The sequence below is a fragment of the Carcharodon carcharias genome, chromosome 15 (genome assembly GCF_017639515.1).
Source record: "Carcharodon carcharias isolate sCarCar2 chromosome 15, sCarCar2.pri, whole genome shotgun sequence".
Lineage (NCBI taxonomy): Eukaryota > Metazoa > Chordata > Chondrichthyes > Lamniformes > Lamnidae > Carcharodon > Carcharodon carcharias.
The window spans coordinates 50,071,917-50,095,833 of record NC_054481.1 but is presented as its reverse complement, the minus strand read 5'-3'; the positions used below and the strand labels follow the sequence as shown (position 1 = coordinate 50,095,833).

The 23,917-nt window shown below is 43.8% G+C and overlaps 1 protein-coding gene across 3 annotated transcripts in view; it reads right to left on the bottom strand.

Annotated features, from left to right (window-relative positions):
• The window catches only part of lmf1 (lipase maturation factor 1), a 662,806-nt gene that overhangs the window by 338,831 nt on the left and 300,058 nt on the right, over window positions 1-23,917 (bottom strand). For all 3 annotated transcript variants that reach the window (XM_041206706.1, XM_041206707.1, XM_041206709.1), the window contains one exon: window positions 1,672-1,737. In XM_041206706.1, the coding sequence (XP_041062640.1) occupies window positions 1,672-1,737 (66 nt within the window). The remainder of the gene's footprint in view (window positions 1-1,671; window positions 1,738-23,917) is intronic.

Below are 23,917 nucleotides of genomic sequence, written 5' to 3'. Positions count from 1 at the left end.
GTGGCAATCCGATGCTGACTGCCACTCCAAGGAAGTTAAGATCCAATGAATTCTGGATGTACATCAGGTCCATCAGCATCTGAAAAAGCTGTTAACATGTCAGGTGCAGGCCAAGAGAAGGTTAGATATTGAGATGATAATGGTGTAGACAATGATTTTGGTGGTGAAGAAGAGGTCGGAGCAGAGGCAAGCAATGTTGTAACGGTGAATAAAGGCGAACTTGGTAATGGAGCGGAGATGGTAAAGAAAGATGAGATTGGGGCCAAAATATGACAAGGATCCAAACTTCTGGACTCAGTCTGCGGTCACAGGTGGGGACGTAAGATGGCATCGAGAACATTAAAATATAGACTTGAAAAGGAGTTGAAGAGGATACCTTCACTTAATGTGACATTAAGCTGGAGAAGCTTTTTGCCTATGCAAACCTTGATGTTGATAAAGTAGTTGGAGCCTTTGAATCATTGGAGGCAGCAGGGAAATAAAGCAGTAAAGCTGCCATCAGTATAAAATGGGAGCAGAACCCATTTGCCATGCTTCCAGACAATGTCACCAAGGGGTAATATGTAAATGAGGAGGAAGGAAGGGAAGACAAGGGCAATGTTTTTTTTAAATTCCCCGGCAGTTGGCGAAGGAAGGTCACATGACAAGAAAAACCTTTATGTTTTAGGCACATTTTCTCAACCAAACTGAGGGCATGCAGCTAAGGGAGAAGTCCCAATTGGGATCCCTCCTGCCTTTTTTTTTTCCAACCCCCCTCGTAGCTTTGAGCTCTGTTTACTGACTATGATCACCCAGGGTGCCCTGCTGCAGAGAGATTTCTTAAAGAATCTAACCCAGCACTACCATTTAACGAAGAACAACCAATTCAGTCATTACAGCTTTAAAGCACAAGCAATGAGACCATCAAATTCAGCCTGAAGCCAGCTGAGTCACCAAACTACAGCAATATACTTCTACTTTTTTTCATGGACTCCAATTAGGCCAATCTATCCTTTCCCACTCTGTAATGTATGTGCGTGTGCTAACTCTGTATGTGCGCACGTGCGAAAGTCGATACTTGTTTTATTATTTTACTTAGATAGGTTTAAGTATAATAAAGCTAACTTCTTTCTTTATTAAATTCAAGGAAACTTGTCCTATTGATTCTTTTATGATCACACTGTGTAAACTGTTAAGTGCTCACTGAATTGGAAGTATATCCTTTTCAAAGGGCAAAACTCAGAGGGCAAAGAGGGAAGCCACTCGAGCCCTCCTGGTCATAACAATGGGTAAAAAGGAGTTGCTGTTGAAGTCACTAAAACCCTGAATCAGCAAAGTGTAATACTATGGAGGTAGACAGATGGAGATGTTGGAAGAAGATGTCGTGGTCAACAGAAAGGTCAAGAGCAATGAGACTGGCAGCCATGGTCACAGCTGCAGAACATGTCTTCTCTTTCAAATGCTGCTGGCTTTCTGTGTGTTTTCAACATTTTCTGCTTTTGATTTCTGATTTCTTTTCAACTTTACAATGTAAACACACACATGGCCCATATAATACCAGTTTGTAGTTCATATACATGGCGCACAAAAAAAATCTCAGTTATCATGCACTGAATTAATCTAAGTCATTCAGCAACAGCATCCTAAAATGGGTCAAGTACACTTTACACAATACTGCTGCAATGCACATACCTCATAATGGTAGTTCATACAGGTCAGGTCTTTCCAACAGCGATCCCCACGAATTTTAATCAGCCCCTATCAATAAAAAACACAAGCATCCAGTTTACAATTAAACACTGAGTCAGGAAATAAATTAAAATACTAATAAGAACGTGGCATAGAATTTCACTTTCAGAAGTAAAACTATAGTAATAAATATTGGTCCAGATCTTGAACAGTACATATCCTTTAGCAAGATTGTAGCTCAGTTAAAGAGTTCTGATGACTGCAAAAGAAACAGGAGAGGTTTAAAATGGTTATATCAGACTACGCCCTTCACCTTGCTCTCCATTACAGAAGGTGCTGTTTGTACTTTTCTAATGTTAAAACATTATAACTTCTATTCTTTATTGTTCTCAGGATACCTTTCAAAACATAACATACTTTGCGTAACATGATGCTGGTATTAACATTGATTTTTAGGAAACTTTATATACAGCGTATTTGAGATTATTTACAGGAGTATGTATTTCATTTGGTGTAATATTCTCTTTAATTGGTCTGCACTACACAAACAGTGACTGCTTCTGTAACCAAGAGACTCAAACCGATCATTGGTTTGAAAATATCTAACAATAAATAACCTGGAAGGAATCCATAGATAGTAGATTGCCCTTTAATTTCTTTGAAATTTGCAACTCATATCTTCCGTTACTTCTTCACAAAAAATTAGGTTGTAAATCTGACTATAGTTAAGAGGTATATTACATATTACAGGATAACAAGACAGCTAAAAGCATGTTACAACAACAACTTGTATGTATGTGGCATCTTTAACATAGCCAAAGGTGCTTCAGAGGGGCGTTTTGAAACAAAATTTGACACCGAGTCATATAAGGGATATTAGGACAGGGCTTGATCAAAGAGATAAGTATTAAGGAACATCTTCAAAGAGGAGAGAGGTAGAAATTTGGAGAGGTTTAGGGGGCAAATTACAGAATTGGAGACCACAGCAGCTGGGGGCACAACCCATTAATGGTGGAACAAAGAAAATCGGGAAAATGCTAAAAGCCAGAGTCAGAGGAGCGTAGGGGTCTTGGAGACTGCAGGGCTGGAGGAGATTAGTCATTGGTTATACTTCAATTCGAGGATGCCTCTGCTTAGTGTTTCTGACATGGACTCTCATGTAACTGAACAGGCCAATTCTTGACCACAGATCTTTGGGCAAATGGGGCAGAATTTCCACGGCAATTTGCTTCCTTTTCTTTCCTTCTCTATCACTGGTCTGCCTCATCATTAAAGTGTTGGAACTCTAAGCATAATGCTGCTTGATGGACAAGTTCTCACCACTCTAAATGACTGGCAGCAAGCTCCTTCCAGTCATTAAGGTCAGTGCTGCCTCATTTCAAGGAGAGATTCAGCATGTCTTTGAAGCATTTTCTTTATCCTCCCCTGGAACATTTGCCATTTGAGCGTTGAGAGAGCAGGACCCGAAGGGGGAGACACTTATTGGTCGTCCGGATACGGTGCCCAGTCGTTGAGTTTTGCCTGAATGCTTGTGAAGCTGGCTTCAGGAAGGAGACTAGCATTTGTTGGACAGTTCTCCTATTAAATCTGGAGGATATGGTGGAGGCATTACTGATGAAATTCCTGTAGCGCACTTGTCACTGATACATAATCCAGCTCTCATGGCAGTACAGGAGCATGTTGATGACAACTGTTCTGCACATTAGGACATCCGATGACTCGCGGAGGTCTTTGCTGTCAAAACACTAGCTACCATATGTGTAGAAGGCTAAACTAGTGCAGCTGATGCGATGTTGGATCTCCTTGCCAATGGTGGCCTCTTGAGATGGCTGCCAAGGTACAGAAAGTGCTCAACATGTTCCAGAATCTCTCCTTGAACAGGTATGGGAGGTGCTATATTTGGCTGACCAAGTATAGATTGATACATGAGGCTGAATTGCTTGCATGCAGAATTGAAGAGATCGAGAATGGCTTGCAAGTCTGGTGTAGAGTGGGCAACGATGCTGCAGTCATCTGCAAAACTGAACATCCTATATATCTATAATGGTCAGTTTAGTTTTGGCATGGTGGTGACTGAGGGTAAAGAGTTTTCCAACTCGGCAAAATTTAATCCTGACACTAAAGTGCAGTGATCATTGACGAGGTGAATAGCTACTGTCAGATAGATTACAAATAATATGTGGATTATCTTGCTTGACGTTGGTTCAGATCTTGAAGGCATCTGTGTCGGATCCCCCACTGAAGAGAGTTGCTGTTATATCAGGATGAAGTAATTGCAGAATTCTGATTAAGTTTCCTGAACTTTCAAATATTTGGAGCACAATCCAAAGAGCCTCATGATTTATCGAGTCAAATGCACTGGTCAGGTCGATGAATGCAATGAAAAGCTCCTGGTTTTATTCTCAAAATTTTTCTTGGACTTGTCTGGCAACAAAGACCATGTCATAGGTTCCTCTGCAAGGTCTACAGCCACACTGTGTCTCTGAGTGGATGTCCTCTGCCACAGGAAGTAAACGATTCAGGAGAATGCATGTCAGGGTGTACTCAGCTATGGACAAGACCTGAATGGCTTCCACAGCATTGTTTATTTCCCCTTAGCTACTATTGTCGCATTCCTGAAGTGACAGGAGAGCTCTTTTTCCTCCCAAATCCATAGCAGGAATGCATGGAGTCTTGCCGTGAGCAGGAGCCAGCCAGCTTTGAAGACCTCAGATCAAATACCATCAGGGCCACAGGCTTTGTTGTATTTTATCTGTTAGATTGTTTGTTTTGGCTCTCCCATCTGTGGTGTTCACCCAAGGATTCTACCACAAGGTTTTGGGGGATAGCCTGGGGAGTCTCAGCTACAACCATGGATTCATGGTTGAGGAGTTGTTCAAAATATTCTTTCCAATGTTGATGGGTGGCACTATCATTGTTTTTTTTTTCATTCATTCACGGGATGTGGGCTTCACTGGCTGGACCAACATTTATTGCCCATCCCTAGTTGCTCCTGAGAAGGTAGTGGTGAGCTGCCTTCTTGAACCGCTGCAATCCATGTGGTGTAGGTACACCCACAGTGCTGTTAGGGAGGGAGTTCCCGGGTTTTGACCCAACGACATTGAAGGAATGGCGGTATATTTCCAAGTTAGGATGGTGAGTGGCTTGGAGTGGAACTTCCAGGTGATGGTGTTCCCATGTGTCTACTGCCCTTATCCAGATGGTCGTGAGTTTGAAAGGTGTTGTCTAAGAAGCCTTGGTGAATTCCTACAGTGCATCTTATAGCTGGTACAACCTGCTGCAACAGTGCATCGGTGGTGGAAGGAGTGTATGTTTGTGGATATGGTGCCAATCGAGCGGGCTGCTTTGTCCTGTACGATAACACGCTTCTTGTGTTGTTGGAGCTACACTCATCCAGGCAATTGGGTAGTATTCCATCAAGCTCCTGACTTGTACCTTGTAGATGGTGGACAGGCTTTGGGGAGTCAGAAGGAGAGTTACTCGTCGCAAGATTCCAAACCTCTGACCTGCTCTTGTAGCCGCAGTATTTATATGGCTAGTTCAGATTCTGGTCAATGGTATCCCCCAGGTTATTGGTAGTGGGGGATTCAGTGATGGTAATGCCATTGAATATCAAGGGGCAATGGTTAGGTTCTCTCTTGCTGGAGATGGTCATTGCCTGGCACTTGTGTGGCACGAATGTTACTTGCCACTTGTCAGCCCAAGCCTGGATATTGTCCAGGTCTTGCTGCATTTGGACATGGACTGCTTCAACATCTGATGAGTCACAAATAATGCTGAACATTATACAATCATCAGCGAACATCCCCAATTCTGACCTTATGATAGAAGGAAGGTCATTGGTGAATCAGCTGAAGATGGTTGGGCCTAGGACACTACACTGAGAAACTCCTGCAGAGATGTCCCGGAGCTGAGATAATTGGCCTCCAACAACCACAGCCATCTTCCTTTGGGCTGGGTATGACTCCAACCAGTGGAGAGTTTTCCCCCAACTTCTCTTTGATTCCAGTTTTGCTAGGGCTCCTTGATGCAACTCTTGGTCAAATGCAGCGTGATGTCAAGGGCAGTCACTCTCACCTCACAAGTTCAGCTCTTCTGTCTGTGTTTGAACCAAGGCTGTAATGAGGTCAGGAGCTGAGTGGCCCTGGCGGAACCCAAACTGGACATCAGTAAGCAGGTTATTGCTAAGCATGTGCTGCTTGATAGTACTGTTGATGACCCCTTCCACTACTTTGAATGATAATCAAGAGTAGGCTGATGGGGCGGTAATTGGCTGGGTTGGATGTGTCCTGCTTTTTGTGTACAGGACGTACCTGTGCAATTTTCCACATAGCCAGGTAGATGCCAGTGTTGTACTAGAGCAGCTTGGCTAGGGGCGCAGCAAGTTCAGGAGCACAAGTCTTCAGTAATATTGCCGGAATATTGTCAGGGCCCATAGCCTTTGCAGTATCCAGTGCTTTCAGCCGTTTCTTGATATCACATCGAGTGAATTGAATTGGCTGCAGACTAGCACCTGTGATGCTGGGGACTCCGGAAGAAGCCGAGATGGATCATCCACTCGGCATTTCTGGCTGAAGATTTTAGCGAATGCTTCAGCCTTATCTTTTGCACTGTTGTGCCAGACTCGCCCATCATTGAAGATAGGGACATTTGTGGAGCCTCCTCCTCCAGTGAGTTGTTTAATTATCCACCACCATTCACGACTGGATGTGGCAGGACTGCAGAGCTTAGATCTGGACGGTTGGCTGTGGGATTGCTTAGCTCTGTCTATCACTTGCTGCTTATGCTGTTTGGCATGCAAGTAGCCATGTTATAGCTTCACTAGATTGACACCTCATTTTTAGGTATGCCTAGTGCATCTCCTGGCATGACCTCCTGCACTCTTCATTGAACCAGAATTGATACCCTGGCTTGATGGTATGGTAGAGTGGGGGATATGCCAGGCATGAGATTACAGATTGTATTGCTGATGGCCCACAGGACCTCATGGATGCCGAGTCTTGAGTTGCTAGATCTATTCAAAATCTATCCTATTTAGCACCGTGGTAGTGCCACATAACACGTTGGAGGGTATCCTCAATTTGAAGGTGGGACTCCATCTCCACGACGACTGTGGAGGTCACTCTTACTGATACTGTCATGGACAGATGCATCTGCAGCAGGCAGGTTGGTTAGGATGAGGTCAAGTATTGTCTTTCCTTCTTGTTGGTGCCCTCAGCACCTGCCGCTGACCCAGTCTAGCAGCTATGTCATTTAGGACTCGGCTAGCTCAGTCAGTAGTGGTGCTACCAAGCTGCTCTTGGTGATGGACATTGAAATGCCCCACCCAGAATACATTCTGCACTCTTGCCACCCTCAGTGCTTATTCCAAGTGAATTCAACATGGAGGAGCACTGATTCATCAGCTGAGGGAGGGCGATACAAGGTAATCAGCAGGAGGTTTCCTTGCCCGTGCTTGATCTGATGCCATGAAACTTGATGGGGTCCAGAGCCAATGTTGAGGACTCCCAGGGCAACTCCCTCCCGACAGTATACCACTGTACTGCTGGGTCTGTCCTGCCACTGGGACAGCACATACCCAGGAATGGTGATGGTGGTGTCTGGGACATTATCTGTAAGGTTTGATTCCGTGAGGATGACAATGTCAGGCTGTTGCTTGACTAGTCTGAGAGACAGCACTAGCCCCCAGATGTTAGTAAGGAGGACTTTGCACGCTCGACAAGGCGGAGTTTGCCATTGTCGTTTTCGGTGCCTAGGTCGATGCTGGGTGGGGGATCCGTCTAGTTTCATTCCTTTTTTGAGACTTTGTAGTGGCTTGATACAACTGAGTGACTTGCTGAGCCATTCCAGAAGGCATTTAAGAGTCAACCACATTGGATTTGGATGAGCTTGAGTTGGTGAAAGGCGTAAAATGGGAGGCTGGCCAGGAATGCATTGGGGTAGTCAAGGTTAGAGGTAACAAAAGCATGGATGAGTTTCAGCAGCAGATGAGCTGAGGCTGGAGACAGGTGACTTTACAGAGGTGGAGGTATGTGGTTTTGGTGAGGGAGCAAATATGTGGGCAAAAGTTCACTTTAGGGTCAAATAAGAAGCCCAAGATTGAGAACTGTCTGGCTCAGCTTCTGATGGTTGTCAGCAAGATTGATGGAGACATTGGCTAGGGAATGAAAATCATGGTGGGGAGAATGCAATGGCTTTGAGCGAGCTGCACATCAATGAGCTCAGGTGACAATCATCGGAATGCAGAGTCATTACTATGCTGAAATAATTCAAGTTACAATTTTCCGTGCTAGGTAAAATATCTAAAATGAACTTAACACAAATCTAATGCAGTGGTTGCATTATGAAGCAAGCTGCAATAGGACTTCTCAAGCATGGCCCAGCAGATAGCACACCCACCTGAGTCAGAAGATTGGGGCTCAAGCCCCAATCCAGAGACTTGAGCATGTAATCCAGGCTTATACACTTGTGCAATCATGAGGGAGTGCTGCACTGTCAGAGGTGCTTTCACATGAGACATTAAACTGAAGCACTATCTGCCTCTCTAACGGATGTAAAAGATCCCAAGGTACTATTCAAAGAACAGCAGGTAAGTTCACTCAGGTCCTAGTCAAGGCACTTGTAGTGTTAGGGTCCGTGCATAGCAAGGGTTAATGTGGGACTGGGGAACAGTACTGCCCATGTTGTGATGTAAAGAGACATGACCTGAGACTAGAGTCAGGTATGGACTAGACAAAGACCTGTGTAGAAGCAAGCATACCTGGGGCTAAGCCCTGTATATATGTACATAGCTATGTGTTTTTTTTATTCATTCACGGGATGTGGGCTTTGCTGGCTGGACCAGCAATTATTGCCCATCTCTAGTTGCCCTTGGGAAGGTGATGGTGAGCTGCCTTCTTGAACTGCTGCAATAAACAATTAACGTTCAACCATGCAACACTCAGAACCTCTTCATGAGAACTACTGAACATACAATGGCAGCTAATGGAAAAACCCAGGACCTCAGAGAAGTTGGAGCAGAAATTCAAAAACTAGAAAATTCAAGGAGCAGCATGCTGACCTGGTTGAAAGTACCTGAAGTGGAGACACAGAGGGAGGTTACCTGGACAAAGCTCCATTGCAAAATTGGTAACAGAAAGTGAGAAGAAAAAACTCCACTGTGCAGCTGAGAACTCCACAAGATCGGGGTGGGGGTGGGGTGTGTCTGTGTGTGTGTGTGTGTGTGTGTGTGTGTGTGTGTGTGTGTGCAAGAGAGAGCAAAAGTTCAGTTCTAAGCCAGCACTAGTTTAAAAATCTTCAGTACTAAAGAAGAAGTCACAGCAACCCGTTCTGAAAGTACCACTGCCAGCCCGTCTTCAGAATCAGTGCCATACCACGTGGCGGCTGAGCTCGTTGTATGAAGAAAAAAGAAAATCAATTGGAAGATTTAAAAACCTCAGCCAAAGGTGAGAATTGACTGTTAAATGCCCAAAATCCTCTGGTATCACAGGGTCGGCCCAGAATATTTGGTTGAGTAAATCGCTGCACAAAACTAAAGACAAAGAGGTGAGGAGCACAACCACTGCTGGAGCCTGCCAAAATGCAATAAGTGCAGAAAGACTGAAAAAACAATTACTGCGGTGCCATCCTTAAAACCTGCACAGCATTTAAAGCTATGCTCACCTGAACTTTAAAGCAACCATGGACAGCAAATCAATATTACCAGAGCAATTTGGACTGTCCAAGGGCCAGACCAAACACAAAATTGAGGACTTTGGCAGAAAAGATTCTTAGGATGCATGATGGCTCCAGGATTAGATAAAATGACAAAGGCTGAACAAGTGAATAAACTATTTTATTCAGTAGGTCCGACAGCTGATGATATTATTGTGAGTCAAGGAATAAACAAATCCTCAGATAATTTTGATGAAGTTCTAAAATCATTCAGCACATATTTTAATCTAAGAAACAACAAAAGTTTAGAAAGGATGAAATTCAACAAACATGTACAACAGCCTGAAGAACCAGTTGACTCCTTTATAAATGAATTATACAGATTGGCTGGAGGCTGTGACTACTGTGACCTTAAGTCAGAACTCATAAAGGTCAGAATTTTTGTCGGAGTGGCTGACGATGCCTTTTCAGGCATACAACAGGCCAAGGAAGATCTGGCTCTGGAAAAGGCCATCCAAACAGTCACGGTGTGAAATCTGCCAACAGCACAGATCCATTTCATGTGGTGAAAGCACGCTATGATACAGAGCAATCACAACTGTCCAACTAGTAAAGCAACAAAGGGGCAGAGAGACTCCAGGCCAAGGTAGACAATACCCAAACTGACCACAGGAGGGTGGGTGACAATGTCAGTACTGTGGACCCAAATGACTTCACAGGCAACAGCAAAGTCCAGCAAACTCAGTGCAGTGTTTCAAATGTAACCGCTTGGGACACTTCAGATAGCTATGGAAAGTTAAGACACCCAAATTGGTAGAGGACCCCAGGGCAATCCATGAGATTGAGGTACCACACCAGGAACAGACCTAAACATACTTCCTGGGTGAGGTCAAGGATCCTGGATTCTCTTTTTGAAAAGCGGATGTCTCAGTAAACGGTCTCCTCACCAACTTCAAATTGGGCATGGGAACCAGTGTTATGGCCCTTTCCGACAAGGAACCATGCCACCCACAATACAGCTGTACAAAGAAGGTGGCATCAAGCTCCCAGTTAAAGGTACATTGCAGGCAACATTCCAATACAAAGATAAACAAATGTGGGAGGCATTATTTGTAGTCCAAAATCAAGAATTTTCCCTTTTAAGCAGAAAAGCCTGTGTCAACCTCAGCATCCTTCAGAAAATTGACCACGTCAACTAGCAAGGCTCTGGTTCCAAATTTTAAAAAAAGAGTTTCCTGAACTTTTCACTGGATTGGGGTGACATTAAGAGAGGATTTTTTTAAATTACTCATTCATGGGATGTAAGCATCGCTGGCTGGGCCAGCATTTATTGCCCATCCCTAATTGCCCTTGTTCAGAGGGCATTGAAGAGTCAGCCACATTTCTGTAGGTCTGGAGTCACATGTAGGTCAGACCAGATAAGGACAGCAGATTTCCTTCCCTAAAGGACATTTGTGAACCAGATGGGTTTTTGCAATAATCAACAATGGTTTCATGGTCATCATTAGACTTCTAATTCCAGATTTTTTATTGAATTCAAATTCCACCATCTGTCGGGTCCCCAGGGCATTACCCTGGGTCTTTGGATTACTAGTTCAGCAGCAATACCACTACGCCATCACTTCCCCTGCAATAAGCCAAGCTCATGTGCTTGTTCATGCCACAGAAAATACCACATCCACTCATGAAGCAAGTGCAGCAACAACTGGATGAGGCGACCAAAATGGGGGTAATCTCTCTTGTCATTCAACCAACCGAATGTTGTTCCAGAATGGTTCCAGTTCCGAATCCAAATGGGTCCATCTGTGTCTGTAAGATTAAAGGCAAAATACTGCAGATGCTGTAAATCTGAAACAAAAACAAAAAATGCTGGAAAAACTCAGCAGGTCTGATAGCGTCTGTATGGCTCTTCTTCAGAGCTAAAGAGAAGTAAAAATGTGGTGAAATTTATACTGGTTAAGGGGGGTGGAGCAGGTGAAGCTAGATAAAAGGACAGTGGCAGGTGAAGGCAAAGGAGAGATTGCCAAAGATGTCATGAACAAAAGGACAAAGGGGTGTTAATGGTGGTGGTACTGGCTAAAGGAGGTGCTGATGCTGACATTAAGAATAGAAAGCAGAATGTGATAGCAGCCGGACAAGGATAAGCACTCTGGAAAGAACAACATGAGCAAGTAACAGGTGGCCTTAGTGGGGATGGGGCAGAGTGGAGGGGGGACGGTGGTGGGAAAAAAGATCGAAAATAGGCTAAAAGGTGGGGATAAAACAATGAATAAAAATGAAAATAAATTTTAAAAATAATAATAATAAAAATAAATAGGAAAAAAATTAAAATATTGAAAAAAGGGGATAATAAAAAGGGGTGAGGATGGTCTGAAGTTGTTGAACTCAATGTTAAGTCCAGAAGATGAGGTGCTGTTCTTCCAGTTTGTGTTGAGCTTCACTGGAACATTGCAGCAGGCCAAGGGTGGACGTGTGGGCATGAGAGCAGAATGATGTGTTGAGATAGCAAGCGACAGGAAGGTCTGGGTCATGCTTGCGGACAGACTGAAGGTGTTCTGCAAAACGGTCATCCAGTCTGCGTTTGGTCTCTCCAATGTAGAGGAGACCGCATTGGGGGCAGCAAATGCAGTAAACCAAATTGAGGGAAGTACAAGTGAAGTGCTACTTCACCTGAAAGGAGTGTTTGGGCCCTTGGACAGTGAGGAAAGGAGTGGGGGGAGGTAAAGGGACAGGTGCTGCACCTCCTGCAGTTGCATGGGAAGGTGCCTTGGGAGGGGGTTGAGGTGTTGGGGGTGATGGCGGAGTGGACCAAGGTGTCCCGGAGGAAACAGTCCCTACGGAATGCCGACAGGGAGGGTGAAGGGAAGATGTGTTTGTTGATGTCATCATTTTAACTTCTCTTTAGCTCTGAAGAAGAGTCATACGGACTCGAAATGTTAAGTCTGTCTTTCTCTCCACAGATGCTGTCAAACCTGCTGAGTTTTTCCAGCATTTTTTGTTTTTGTTCCATCTGTATCTGTGTTGACCTGACACACCTGAACAAGACAGTGGCGAGAGGAGTCTATCCAATGTCTCCTGTGGACGACAGCCTGACCAAGCTCTCCAAAGCACAGTTTTCAAAGCTTGATGTTATCAGCGCCTTCTGGCAACTTCCGCTGGATGAGAAATCCAGATTGCTGACTACATTCATCACCCCTTTTGGCAGATTCTGTTTCAATCGCTTAATATTCGGCATGATCAGCAGCTGAAATTTTTCAACGCACAGTGTCTGCCATTTTGCAAGGCCTGAAGGGTGTCATCAGCCATATGGATGACATTTTGGTCCACGACACGACAGTGAAGGAACAGGACAGGAGACCCGCAGCTGTCCTACATTTGCTTGTAGGAAGCAGGGTTGACGCTAGACAAAAAATACGAGTTCCCCAAGACCTCTATTCAGTGCTTTGGGCACATTGTCCGCAGCAAAGGCACCACGGTGGGCCCACAAGAAACAAGAGCTATCAGCAAGTTCCCAACGCCATCACCTATTCCAGACCTCCAGAGATTCCTGACTATGGTGAACCAGTGAGCGAAATTTCTACCAATCTGGTGTAGGTCATCCCTACCTGAAAAGCTTGAAATAATTTGCTTTCAATAGCATCCATTTGCACTCATTTGATATCAGTTGCACTGAAAAGCTATTATTTAGCTATCATTTAACGCCAATTGCACACAAAACCAATCATTTGGGGGGCAAGGGTGGTGAGGGCACAAAGGTGGTGAGGGGTGAAGGGAGAGAGGGGGTGAAGGGGTGGGGAGGCGCAGGGGAGAGAATAAAGTCGAGGGAGAGGGAAAGTTTGAGGTTGGAGTGCAAGGGTCAGAAGAGAGAGTCAAGGCCAGAAGTGGAGAGAGAGGAGAGAGTTTACTGGAGGCAGGGGTTGTTGGGGGTGGGGGGAGAGAGTTTAGAACTTGAGACTAGGGGAAGAGAGAATGATTAAATGCTGAGACTGGGCTGGGAGGGAGTAGTTTAAGATCCTGAGATTAGGCAAGGGAGAAAGGTTTAGACCCTGAGATTTGGGGGGGTGGGGGGGGTGGGTGTGATGGGTGGGTGGAAAATACAGACCCTGAGACCAAAATGAATTAAGAACCAATAGGGATCAGGCGGTACTCCCGAACATGTGCTGTATAGCGGAACAATTTTTTGGACTAAATGAAAAATAATATCTGAATTTATTCAGTTTAAGTAATTAATTCCTTGTATTTTTCAGTATGGGTTGCTGAGTGCATTTGATAGCTTTGCACATTCTGGATGTAGGTTTGAATGCACTGAATAGCTTTGAGCGCATTAACAAATTTGATTTCAAATTTATTCCAAATTACAACTTTTGATATCAAATTGTAATTGAACGCATTGAGCACACCTGCATGCAAAAATTGTTAACATTTCTGTGTAGGCACATAAACCTTGTAACACCTTCTCAAAAAAGCCCAGGCATGGTGCTGGGATGCGTACCAGGAGCAAACGTTGGGCATGTCAAAGCCATGGTGCTCTCATCCAATATCCTGACTCATTATGATCCATCCCTGCCCACTACAATAGCAGCAGATGCCTTGTCCATAGGCCTAGGGGCAGTTTTATTTCAGGAACAACTGGATGGACATCACTGACCAGTACACTACTCATTTAGAGGACAGTCAGACACAGAGATATGGTATGCCGTCATCAAAAAAGAAGCTCTCGCAGTTGTGTGGGCTTGCGAGAAGCTCTCTGACTACATTATCAGCCTGAAAGTCACCATCAAAATGGATCATAAACCACTGGTCTCACTGTTAGACGAGAAGGAACTTGCAAAGATGCCCCCAGAATTTGGAGATTCCATTACATCTCATGAGATTCGCATATGAGACAGTGTATGTTCAAGGGAAACATCAAACAACTGCAGACACACTATCCAGGGCCACAGACAATCCTCCGGTGCCACATGGTGTCAACCTGGTTGAGGAGCTCGAGTCGTACTCCCAATTGGTGAGGAGAAAACTGCTGGCTACGTCAGCAAATCCGCCAGGAGCAGTTGCGAGATGAGGAATGTGTCCGCATTTGTCATTACTATCAATAAAGATGGCCACTGCAGAGGCCAGCCGACAGCGTTATTAAAATTTGGTTTGAACAGTAGAAACACTTTACTGTGATAGATGATCTGCTAGATGGATTGAGGTGAAGCAATTACACACCACAACCATTGAGGCTGTTGTGCAATCCTTGAAGTAAATATTTGCGAGCCATGACATCCCGGACCAGGTGGTGCCCAATAACAGCCCGCAATTCACAAATGAATATTTCACCGAATTTGCCACCAGCTTCCCAATCACCACAATTGAACAGTGAGGCGGAAAGAGGTGTCTGCACCATTAAAACTCTTCTGAGAAAGAACGACAACTACCCTAAAGCACTTTTAACTTAGACTTGAGACTTAATTTACACCCTGCTGCAATGTGGATTAGCCTCATCAGAGCTCCTGATGGACAGTAAATTCTTACTCAACTCCCAATGCTGCCAGAGAAACAAACCCCAGGGTTGGCAGTTAAGGACTACTGAGAGCAGTCCTACAGGCAGAGGCAGGCATCCACTTACAACAGAAGGTACCGCATGAGAAACCTGTCACAATTACACAAAGGGGACAATGTATGGATCAGGGACCTTGAAAGAGAGGGTGTCATTGTCTGGAGAGACAATGACTAGCCAAGGTCATACCTCATCTACACACTAGAATATATGATCAGAAGGAATCTCCTGCTCCTCCTCCTCATTCCTTGAGGCAACCCACCTTCTATACACTTGAGTGAATTAGAAGACGACAGCCAAGTATCGGAAACACAGACCACAAGTCAAACTCCAAATCAACAAACATACAAAGGTTGCTCAATTCAACAGAGCCTACCACTCCTCCAAATGTTACCAGAATGAGATCTGGAAGAATTGTCAAGCCTCCAGATAGTCTGAATTTATAAAGTCAGAAACTTGTTTGGGGGAGTGAGGGGCTGGGGGGGCAGGAACAATTGTAATGTAAATATGTTCAGTAAAGACTTGACAGGCAGTGTAGTGTAACGGCGTCTGGCATAGCAAGGCCTAATGTGAGAATGGGAAACAGTACTGCCCCCAGTGTGATGTAAAGAGATACATGAGCTGTTTCTAGAGCTAGTTGTGGACTGAGCAGAGGCCTGCGTAGAAGCAAGCATGGAGTTAGCTCATAGGTTGGGTATATATGTACATAGCTGTGTGTTATCAATAACCAGGTAACGTTCAAACAGACAAGACTCTCTTTGTGGGACCCACTGAACATACAACAGTACTGCCATTTTAAAGTTAAATGTTATTAGACAGAATATACTGTACAGAAACAGGTGATTCAGGCCAAGTTCTGTCGAAGGGTCATGAGGACTCGAAACGTCAACTCTTTTCTTCTCCACCAATGCTGCCAGACCTGCTGAATTTTTCCAGGTAATTCTGTTTTTGTTTTGGATTTCCAGCATCCGCAGTTTTTCTGTTTTTAAGTCTCCTCCCATCCTGCTTCATCTAACCCTACCAGAATATCCTTCTGTTCTTTTCTCCCTCATGTATTTATCTAGCTTTCTCTATTTATTGGTGCTGATTTAATATTTATTAACCCTAGTTTTGGACTCCCCAGAAGGGGAAACATCATCTCCAATATGTCTACCTTATCAAACTCCTTCATAATTTTAAAGATCTTCATTAGGTCACTGCTCAGTCTTCCCTTTTCTAAAGAGAGCTCCAGCCTGTTCAGTTTTCCCTGGTAATTCTATCTTTTCAGTTCTGGTGTCATCTGATATGAAGCTGACAAATGTATGTATGTACTAGTAACTGATCGGATGCTGGTACATATTATAAGGAAGTGTGTAATGAAAAAGGAGGCACTGTTATTACCATTCCTGCATTTGAATTTCAAAATAAGTGCAGGATAACATTTCCAACCCACTGAGCTGTGCCAAGGCTCATAAAAAATGGATTAAATTTCTTCATCACCACAAATAATGAAAAGGAGTCAGTGGCCCACAACAACAAAGACACCTGGATCATGGCAATACTACTGACAGGAAGATACACAATCAAATCGCATGGGCCCGGAGCTATGCAGCCTGTCACTGGTCTTTGAAGTGCAGGCAGATCCTGATTAGAATTACAATGCAACAGACCAAAGAAGGCATCAGTAGTCAGAAAACCCTGATGCAATCTCAGCCTTTTCTTTCTAGGGTTACAGGGATATCTCGAGGTGATCTCAGAGGAATTCAGGATACATACTGCCAAAGCTGTCACCAAGAGGGAAGACGGCACATTATAGAAAAGCATGCAGAAGAATGCAACAGGATGACGGTTGATATGAACAGAAGATTATCTCGGTGACCTTCTGCCATTCTCCAGCTCTTTCTGTTGTCAAGCTGTAATATTTCAAATGAAGTTTCAAAATAGGTCCCCATTCCAAATTTTGCTAAGATTGTTCCTTCATTCCATCTGGACAACCCAAGGCCAGATCAATAGCTTTTTTAACCTAGTAAATATGTACCACAGCAACCAGAGTTTGGAATCCGGTACAAATCAAGCATGGGGCATATTCCTGGCAATTAAACACCCACTCTTTTTCCAATTCCTTTTTTTTCCCTATCCTATATAATTTAACAACAACTTGCATTTATATAGCACCTTTAACATAATGAAGTATCCCAAGGTGCTTCACAGGAGTATTATAAAACTAAGTATGATACCAGCAAAGAGGTAGGTTTTAAGGAGTCTCTTAAAGGAGGAAAGCAAGATAGAGAGGCAGAGAGGTGTAGGGAAAGAATTTCAGAGCTTAGGGCCCTGGCAGCTGAAAGCAGAGCCACCAATGGTAGAGCAATTAAAATTAGGAATGCTCAAGAAGCCAGAATTAGACTAGTGTACATAGCTAAAGATTATGGGGTTCGAAGAGATTATGGAAATAGAGAGTGGTGAGGTGTTTAAAAACAAAGATGAAAATTTTAAATTCAAGGCGCTGCTTAACCAGGAGCCAATGTAGATCAGCAAGCACAGACGTGATGGGTGAACAGGACTTAGCACAAGTAAAGACACAGCTAACAGAGTTTTGGATGACCTCAAGTTTACAGATGGTAGCAAGTGGGAGGTGAGCCAGAAGTGCATTGGAACAGTATAAAGTGTGGAGAGAACAAAAGCATGGATGAAGGTTTCAGCAGCAGATGAGCTGATACAGGGGTAAAGTGATGCAATATTAAGCAAGTGGAGAAGTGGCAATCTTAGTGATTACACAGAAATGTGGTCAGAAGCTCATCTCAGTGTCAAATGCGATTTTGCCAAATTTGCAAACATGGTTCAGCTTCAAACAGGGAGGGGGGATAGAATCAGGGGTAGGGAATGGAGTTTATCGTGGGGATCGAAGATGATAGATTCAGTCTTCTCAATATTTAATTTGAGGAAATTTTCGCTCATTCAGTACTGGGTGCCGAATAAGCAGTCTGATAATTTGGCGACAGTGGAGGGGAGCTGGTGGAGATGTGTGGCTGCGTGTCACCAACGTACATGTGAAAACTGACACTGTTTTCCGATGATGTCTCCAAAAACATATGTAGATGAGAAATTAGTGGGAGCCAAGGATAGAATCATGGGGGACATAATTGATGCGGGGGCGGAAGGAAAAGCCACTGCTGGTTATTCCCTCTCTATGATTAAAATGGATAAGAATCGAACCAGGTGAATGCAGTCCCAGTCAGCTGGGCAATGGAGGAGAGGCTTTGGAGGATGGTGTGGTCAACCACACAGAGTCAGGAAGGGTGAGGATGGAAAGCCCAGTCACATAGGATGTTAGTTGCAACTTTGCCAAGAGCCATTTTGGTACTGCAGTAGAATAAAAACACGATTAGAGGGATTCAAACATGGAGTTCCTGGAATGATTTGCTTAAGGATCTTGGAGATGAAAGACAGATTAGTGATGGAGGTAGTAGTTTGCAAGGGCAGCTGAGTCAAGGGTCGATTTTTTGAGAGGGGTAATGATGGCAAAGTTGAAGGAGAGAGGGACAGTAGCTGAAGAGAAAGAATGGTTCACAATATCGGCTCACCTGAAATCCAGGAAGGGAAGTTGAGTGGGCAGTTCAATAGGAATAGGATTGAGGGAGCAGAAAGTGGGTCTCATGACCAAGGTGATCTGAGAGAGACATGAGGGGAGGTAGGAGAGAAACCAGAGAGAAATATGAGTTCAGGACTAGGACTGGTGAGAACTTTAGAGAAAGTTAGGCCTGTTGAGCTAGGGGGAGGGAGGGAAGAGGCAAAGACAGCTGATTCGTCTCAATCTTAATGGAAAGAAAGCCCATGACTCCTTGCTTGGAGGTGAGAATTGGGGGGGGAAGGGGAGAGGGATTTAGGAAGACAATCTGCAATAGAGTAAAAATAAACCAGGTGTTATCTTTGCATTCCAGGATGATCCTGGAATTGTGAACAGGACCCAGTAGTGCTCTATATGCTCCAGTCAGATATGATGTTGAATGGCTAAACCATATGTCTGCCATATCCATTCAAGTCTGTGTCCCTTGAACTTAAAGAGTGGAGTTAAAGGCCATTCCAGAGAGAGTGGTCAGGTTGAGAGAGTAAAGATGTTAATGGGGACTATCACATTAAAGGTGGAGGTGAGAATGTGGCTGAACAAATTTTAGCTGTAGATATATTTAATGAACAGAGAGCCAAATGGTAAAAAGTTGGGATTTTGAAAGTCCGATTGCAAGTGAATTGGGGGAAAGATTTTTCCAGGATGGACATGGAAGGAAATATGGTTGGAACAGGGAAGGTGTTTGTGGGTCAAGTGATACAAGCAGGTGATCTGAAAAGGCTTTAACTGTGATGGATACAATGAGAGTGGCAAGGCCATGTGAGATGGCAAGAGCAAGGGAGCGGCTGTTAATATAGATTCAGGTGTTTATATAGACGGAGATGTTAAAGGAGGATAAGTGGATAATGAATTCAGAGGAAAGAGAACATGATGAATTGAGCTGCAGGTTGAAATCACCGGGGATAATGAGTCATCCATGCAGAGTCTGAGGGAGGAGAGGTGTAGAAGATTTCTCAATGAGAAAATTTTTATACTTGAATGGGCATAGAGAACGAAGATTTCAAATGAGAGGTGAGATGCTCAAAGGAGAATTAAGTGCTACAGGAGTAGGATTCAGGTCAAGGTATAGAGGCATAGACTATTTTCTAAATGGGGAGAGAATCAGAAATCTGGAGTGCAAAGGGACTTGGGAGTCCTAGTCCAGGATTCTCTTAAGGTTAACTTGCAGGTTGAGTCGGTAGTTAGGAAGGCAAACGCAATGTTGGCATTTATTTCAAGAGGACTAGAATATAAAAGCAGGGATGTGCTGCTGAGGCTTTATAAGGCTCTGTTCGGACCACATTTAGAATATTGTGAGCAATTTTGGGCCCCGTATCTCAGAAGGATGTGCTGGCCCTGGACAGAGTCCAGAGGAGGTTCACGAGAATGATCCCAGGAATGAAAGGCTTAACATATGAGGAACGTTTGAGGACTCTGGGGCTAGACTCGATGGCGATTAGAAGGATGAGGGGGGAATCTGATTGAAACTTACAGAATACTGAAAGGCCTGGATAGAGTGGACGTGGAGAACACATTTCCATTAGTAGGAGAGACTAAGACCCGAGGGCACAGCCTCAGAGTAAAGGGAAGACCTTTTAGAACAGAGATGAGGAGAAACTTCTTTAGCCAGAGAGTGGTGAATCTATGGAATTCATTGCCACAGAAGGCTGTGGAGGCCAGGTCATTGAGTGTATTTAAGACCGAGTTAGATAGGTTCTTGATTGGTAAGGGGATCAAAGGTTACGGGGAGAAGGCAGGATAATGGGGTTGAGAAACTTATCAACCATGATTGAATGGCGGAGCAGACTCGATGGACCGAATGGCCTAATTTCTGCTCCTATGTCTTATGGTCTAAGGTGTGATTTGGTGATAACAGTCACACCACCACCACGATGGTCTTGTTGGGGCAAGAGTGGAAATGTATAACCAGGTGGGGTGGCCCTGATGTCGATGCACTTTAATCTACAATAACCTCAGGGGTAGCAAGAACATTCTTCACAAGTGAAGAGACATTGTTGAGGGAGATGCGGGTCAGCAGTGAAGGGATGAATCAGGAGAGAAAGAGTTTGGCAAGGTTAGTCCCAGCAGGCACGCTTGGTGAGCCACCAGGATGGGGCAGTTGGGATCACTACTCATAATGAAGTCGCACTGAGTGTCCCGAAGCTAAGACCTTACTGAATATTTTTATAAACATTATATATATTATCATGCCTAATTTATATATATATATTATATATATTTATTTTTCAAAACTGGACAAAGGCTTTAAAGTGACTGAAGCCATTGCTGGCTATGACTCAAACAAAAGCAACTTTCTGGCATTCAGAACAGCTGCCACCTCATTATCTCTGAAGAGATTCTAATGGCCCCTGTGAGTGCAGAGATCAAATCCAAAGGAATTGTACAAAGACTATTTATATTTCTAAGGCCAAGGTCTGGCCCATGGAGAAGACCAGTCTGATAGGACAAAGGACCCTGAAACCTCTTTGAAATTATTAACGGTTGAAACATTAACCATCTCAAGAATCCAGACAAAGGAATATACATTGTTTGTCCAAACCAAAGTGGAGAAGTGGGAATCATATTACATAACCCCATTAGCTAGGAGAACCAGTACCCTGCCTTGTGGAGCTGCAGAGCAGACTGTCATTTTCCATCAACCAAGCAGCAGCTCAGAACAAGGGTTCAGTCCAGGTGAGTGCCTGGCCCCCATCTACCCTGTTTCTACTGGAACTTCTGAACTTCTGTACCAGTGCCCACTAGACTAATTCATTTCATCTAAGTCATCTATACTGGAAAAGTGAATTATCCAGCGTCAGCCTTTAACCTGCTGACTCTGAAAGAATACACCGTGGACTTTGACTCTGGACTTGGGGCTCATATGAAACAATAATTCTTATTTTCTCTGTGTACAAGATTATGAGGGGCATGGACAGGGTGGATAGGAAGCAGCTGTTCCCCTTAGTTGAAGGGTCAGTCACAAGGAGGCATAAGTTCAAGGTGAGGGGCAGGAAGTTTATGGGGAATGTGAGGAAAAGCTTTTTTACCCAGAGGGTGATGACGGTCTGGAATGCACTGCCTGGGAGGGTGGTGGAGGCGGGTTGCCTCACAACCTTTGAAAAGTACCTGGATGAGCACTTGGCACATCTTAACATTCAAGGCCATGGGCCAAGTGCTGGTAAATGGGATTAGGTAGGTAGGTCAGGTGTTTCTCACGTGTCGATGCAGACTTGATGGGCCAAAGGACCTCTTTTGCACTGTGATTCTGTGATCTTTGCCCTGTGCCTCTTCCTTTTCTTTAACCCTCTTTCACTATATGAATGCAAAAAAAGGGGGAGAAACATTGCAAACCCTCTTCCCGCATATTCAGTTTGTATAAAGTAAACTATCCCTCTGATTTTACCCTATCTTGAGTTTGATGTGGAGTTGTTAACAGAAATTAGATCATGTCAAAACTGAGGGATTTGGAAAATACGCCACCACGTATAAAAGGAGGAAATCAAAAATCAATAACATCTTTCCGTTTACACGTGGTGAGAGGAGAAATTACAGAAATACTAAAGAATCTGAGTCACATTTGGGAGTGTAGAGATGTTAGCGGGGAGAAATGAAAGGAGGCTGACAACAGGAGGGAAGGGGAAGGGTCTGGGAGGAGTTAAAATCTAAGAATGGTAAAAATCTAGGAATGGTAAAAAGTCTAGTCAAGATTGAAGATAAAGATAACTCTACAGCTGCCCAGAACAGAAATTTACATTTTTACAACATAGAAACATCTCAAAAGGTCCTTCATAGGTAGTTGAAGAGACAAGGATTGACACTGAGCCAAAGGGCTATTATATTAGGGTTAAATACTTTGTCAAAGAGATAAGGTTTAAGGAGGTTCTTAATTGTGGAGAGTGATGTAAAGGCTAAGGTCTATGGAGAGAATTCTAGAGCTGAAGGCATGGTGAATAATGGTGGGGCAAAGGGAGTGGCTTACACAGGAGGCCAAGCATTGTGGGAAGGCAATTCTTGGGATGGATGTAGAGCTGGAATACATACGAGATTTACATATACATAGATAATGGAAACATACAAAAGGGCTACTACAATTGGTCTCAGCACCAATGAATTATGGAAGAAAAAGATTCCCACTACTGATCATTTTCCAGTAACGTATGGAACGTGCAGATATGCAGTTGCTGACAGACATTTGAATTAGACCCAGCTGTGATGCCATAAGCAAGGTTTGAAGCCACTTACTAACTCATGCACTACACTCTTAAGTGTGACTTGAGTAGCTAATGCCAGAGAGCCAATACTGCAGGATGGTTCAACACCCATAAAGGAAAAGTGGAAATGAGTGCCTAGTGAAAAAATAAAGCAATATTTGATTCGATTAAGAAACCACACACAGAGCCAGTGCTTATCTGCTCACAACCAATCCATTTTGTACACTGATATATGTACTAAAGTAGCAACAACAACTTGCATTTATATAACAGCTATGACAATCTAAAACAGGAGCATTAGCAAACAAAATTTGACATCAAGCCATAGTCAGATATATTAGTACAGATGACCAAAAACCTGCTCAAAAAGGTAGGTTTTAAGAAGCATCTTAACTGAGAAGAGGCAAAGAGGTACAGAGTTCAGGGGGGGATATTCAATGGCTGAGACAATTAAAAGCTCCGCCGCCAATGACGGAGCAAAGAAATTTGGGGATACAAAAGTGGCCAGGATTGAGGGAGCATAGGAATCTCAGAGTTGTTGGGCTTGACAGGGTTACAGGGATAGAAAGGGGCAAGTCCACAGACAAATACAAAAACAAGTCGAGTCATTGCCAAATCAGGGGCCAACATAGGTTCATAAGTGCAGGGTCGATGCATGAACAAGATGTGAGCGAGGGAGGTTGGGAGAGTTTTGGATGAGTTTAAGTTAAGAGTCTTAAGTGAAGAGGGCAGGGTAAAAGATCAGCCAGGAGAGCAGTGGAATAGTCCAGTCTAGAGTACATATACACTGTGTGCTGTGCTGTGACTTGCAAGTATGGTCATTTTCCATGTTTTTGGAGGGGAGAGATTGACTTAGATAAGGAATTTTCAGGCAGGCTAATTTCCTGATAGTCAACTGCCAAATTGGCTGCCACACAAGCTTTGTTTGCAATAGGGACACCTGCTCCTCCAGAACAATCTGTTTTTCAATGCGCATTAAATCTTAATTGATTTTTTTTTATTTTAAATGTCACTATTGACATAGGAGACGAAAAGAAAGATCTGCTCCATATTAAAGGAATATTGAAACCTCTGCAGACCTTCTCAATTCTAAATAATAGAAGCATAGAACACAACACAGGAGGAGGTCATTCAGGCTGATTAAACCCGTGCTAGTTCTCTGCAAGAGCAATTTAGCTAGTTTCACATCCCTGCCCTTTCTACATGAATAATATCCATCTTTCTACAAACAAGGTAAATGGAAAATGTTTGAGGCACTGA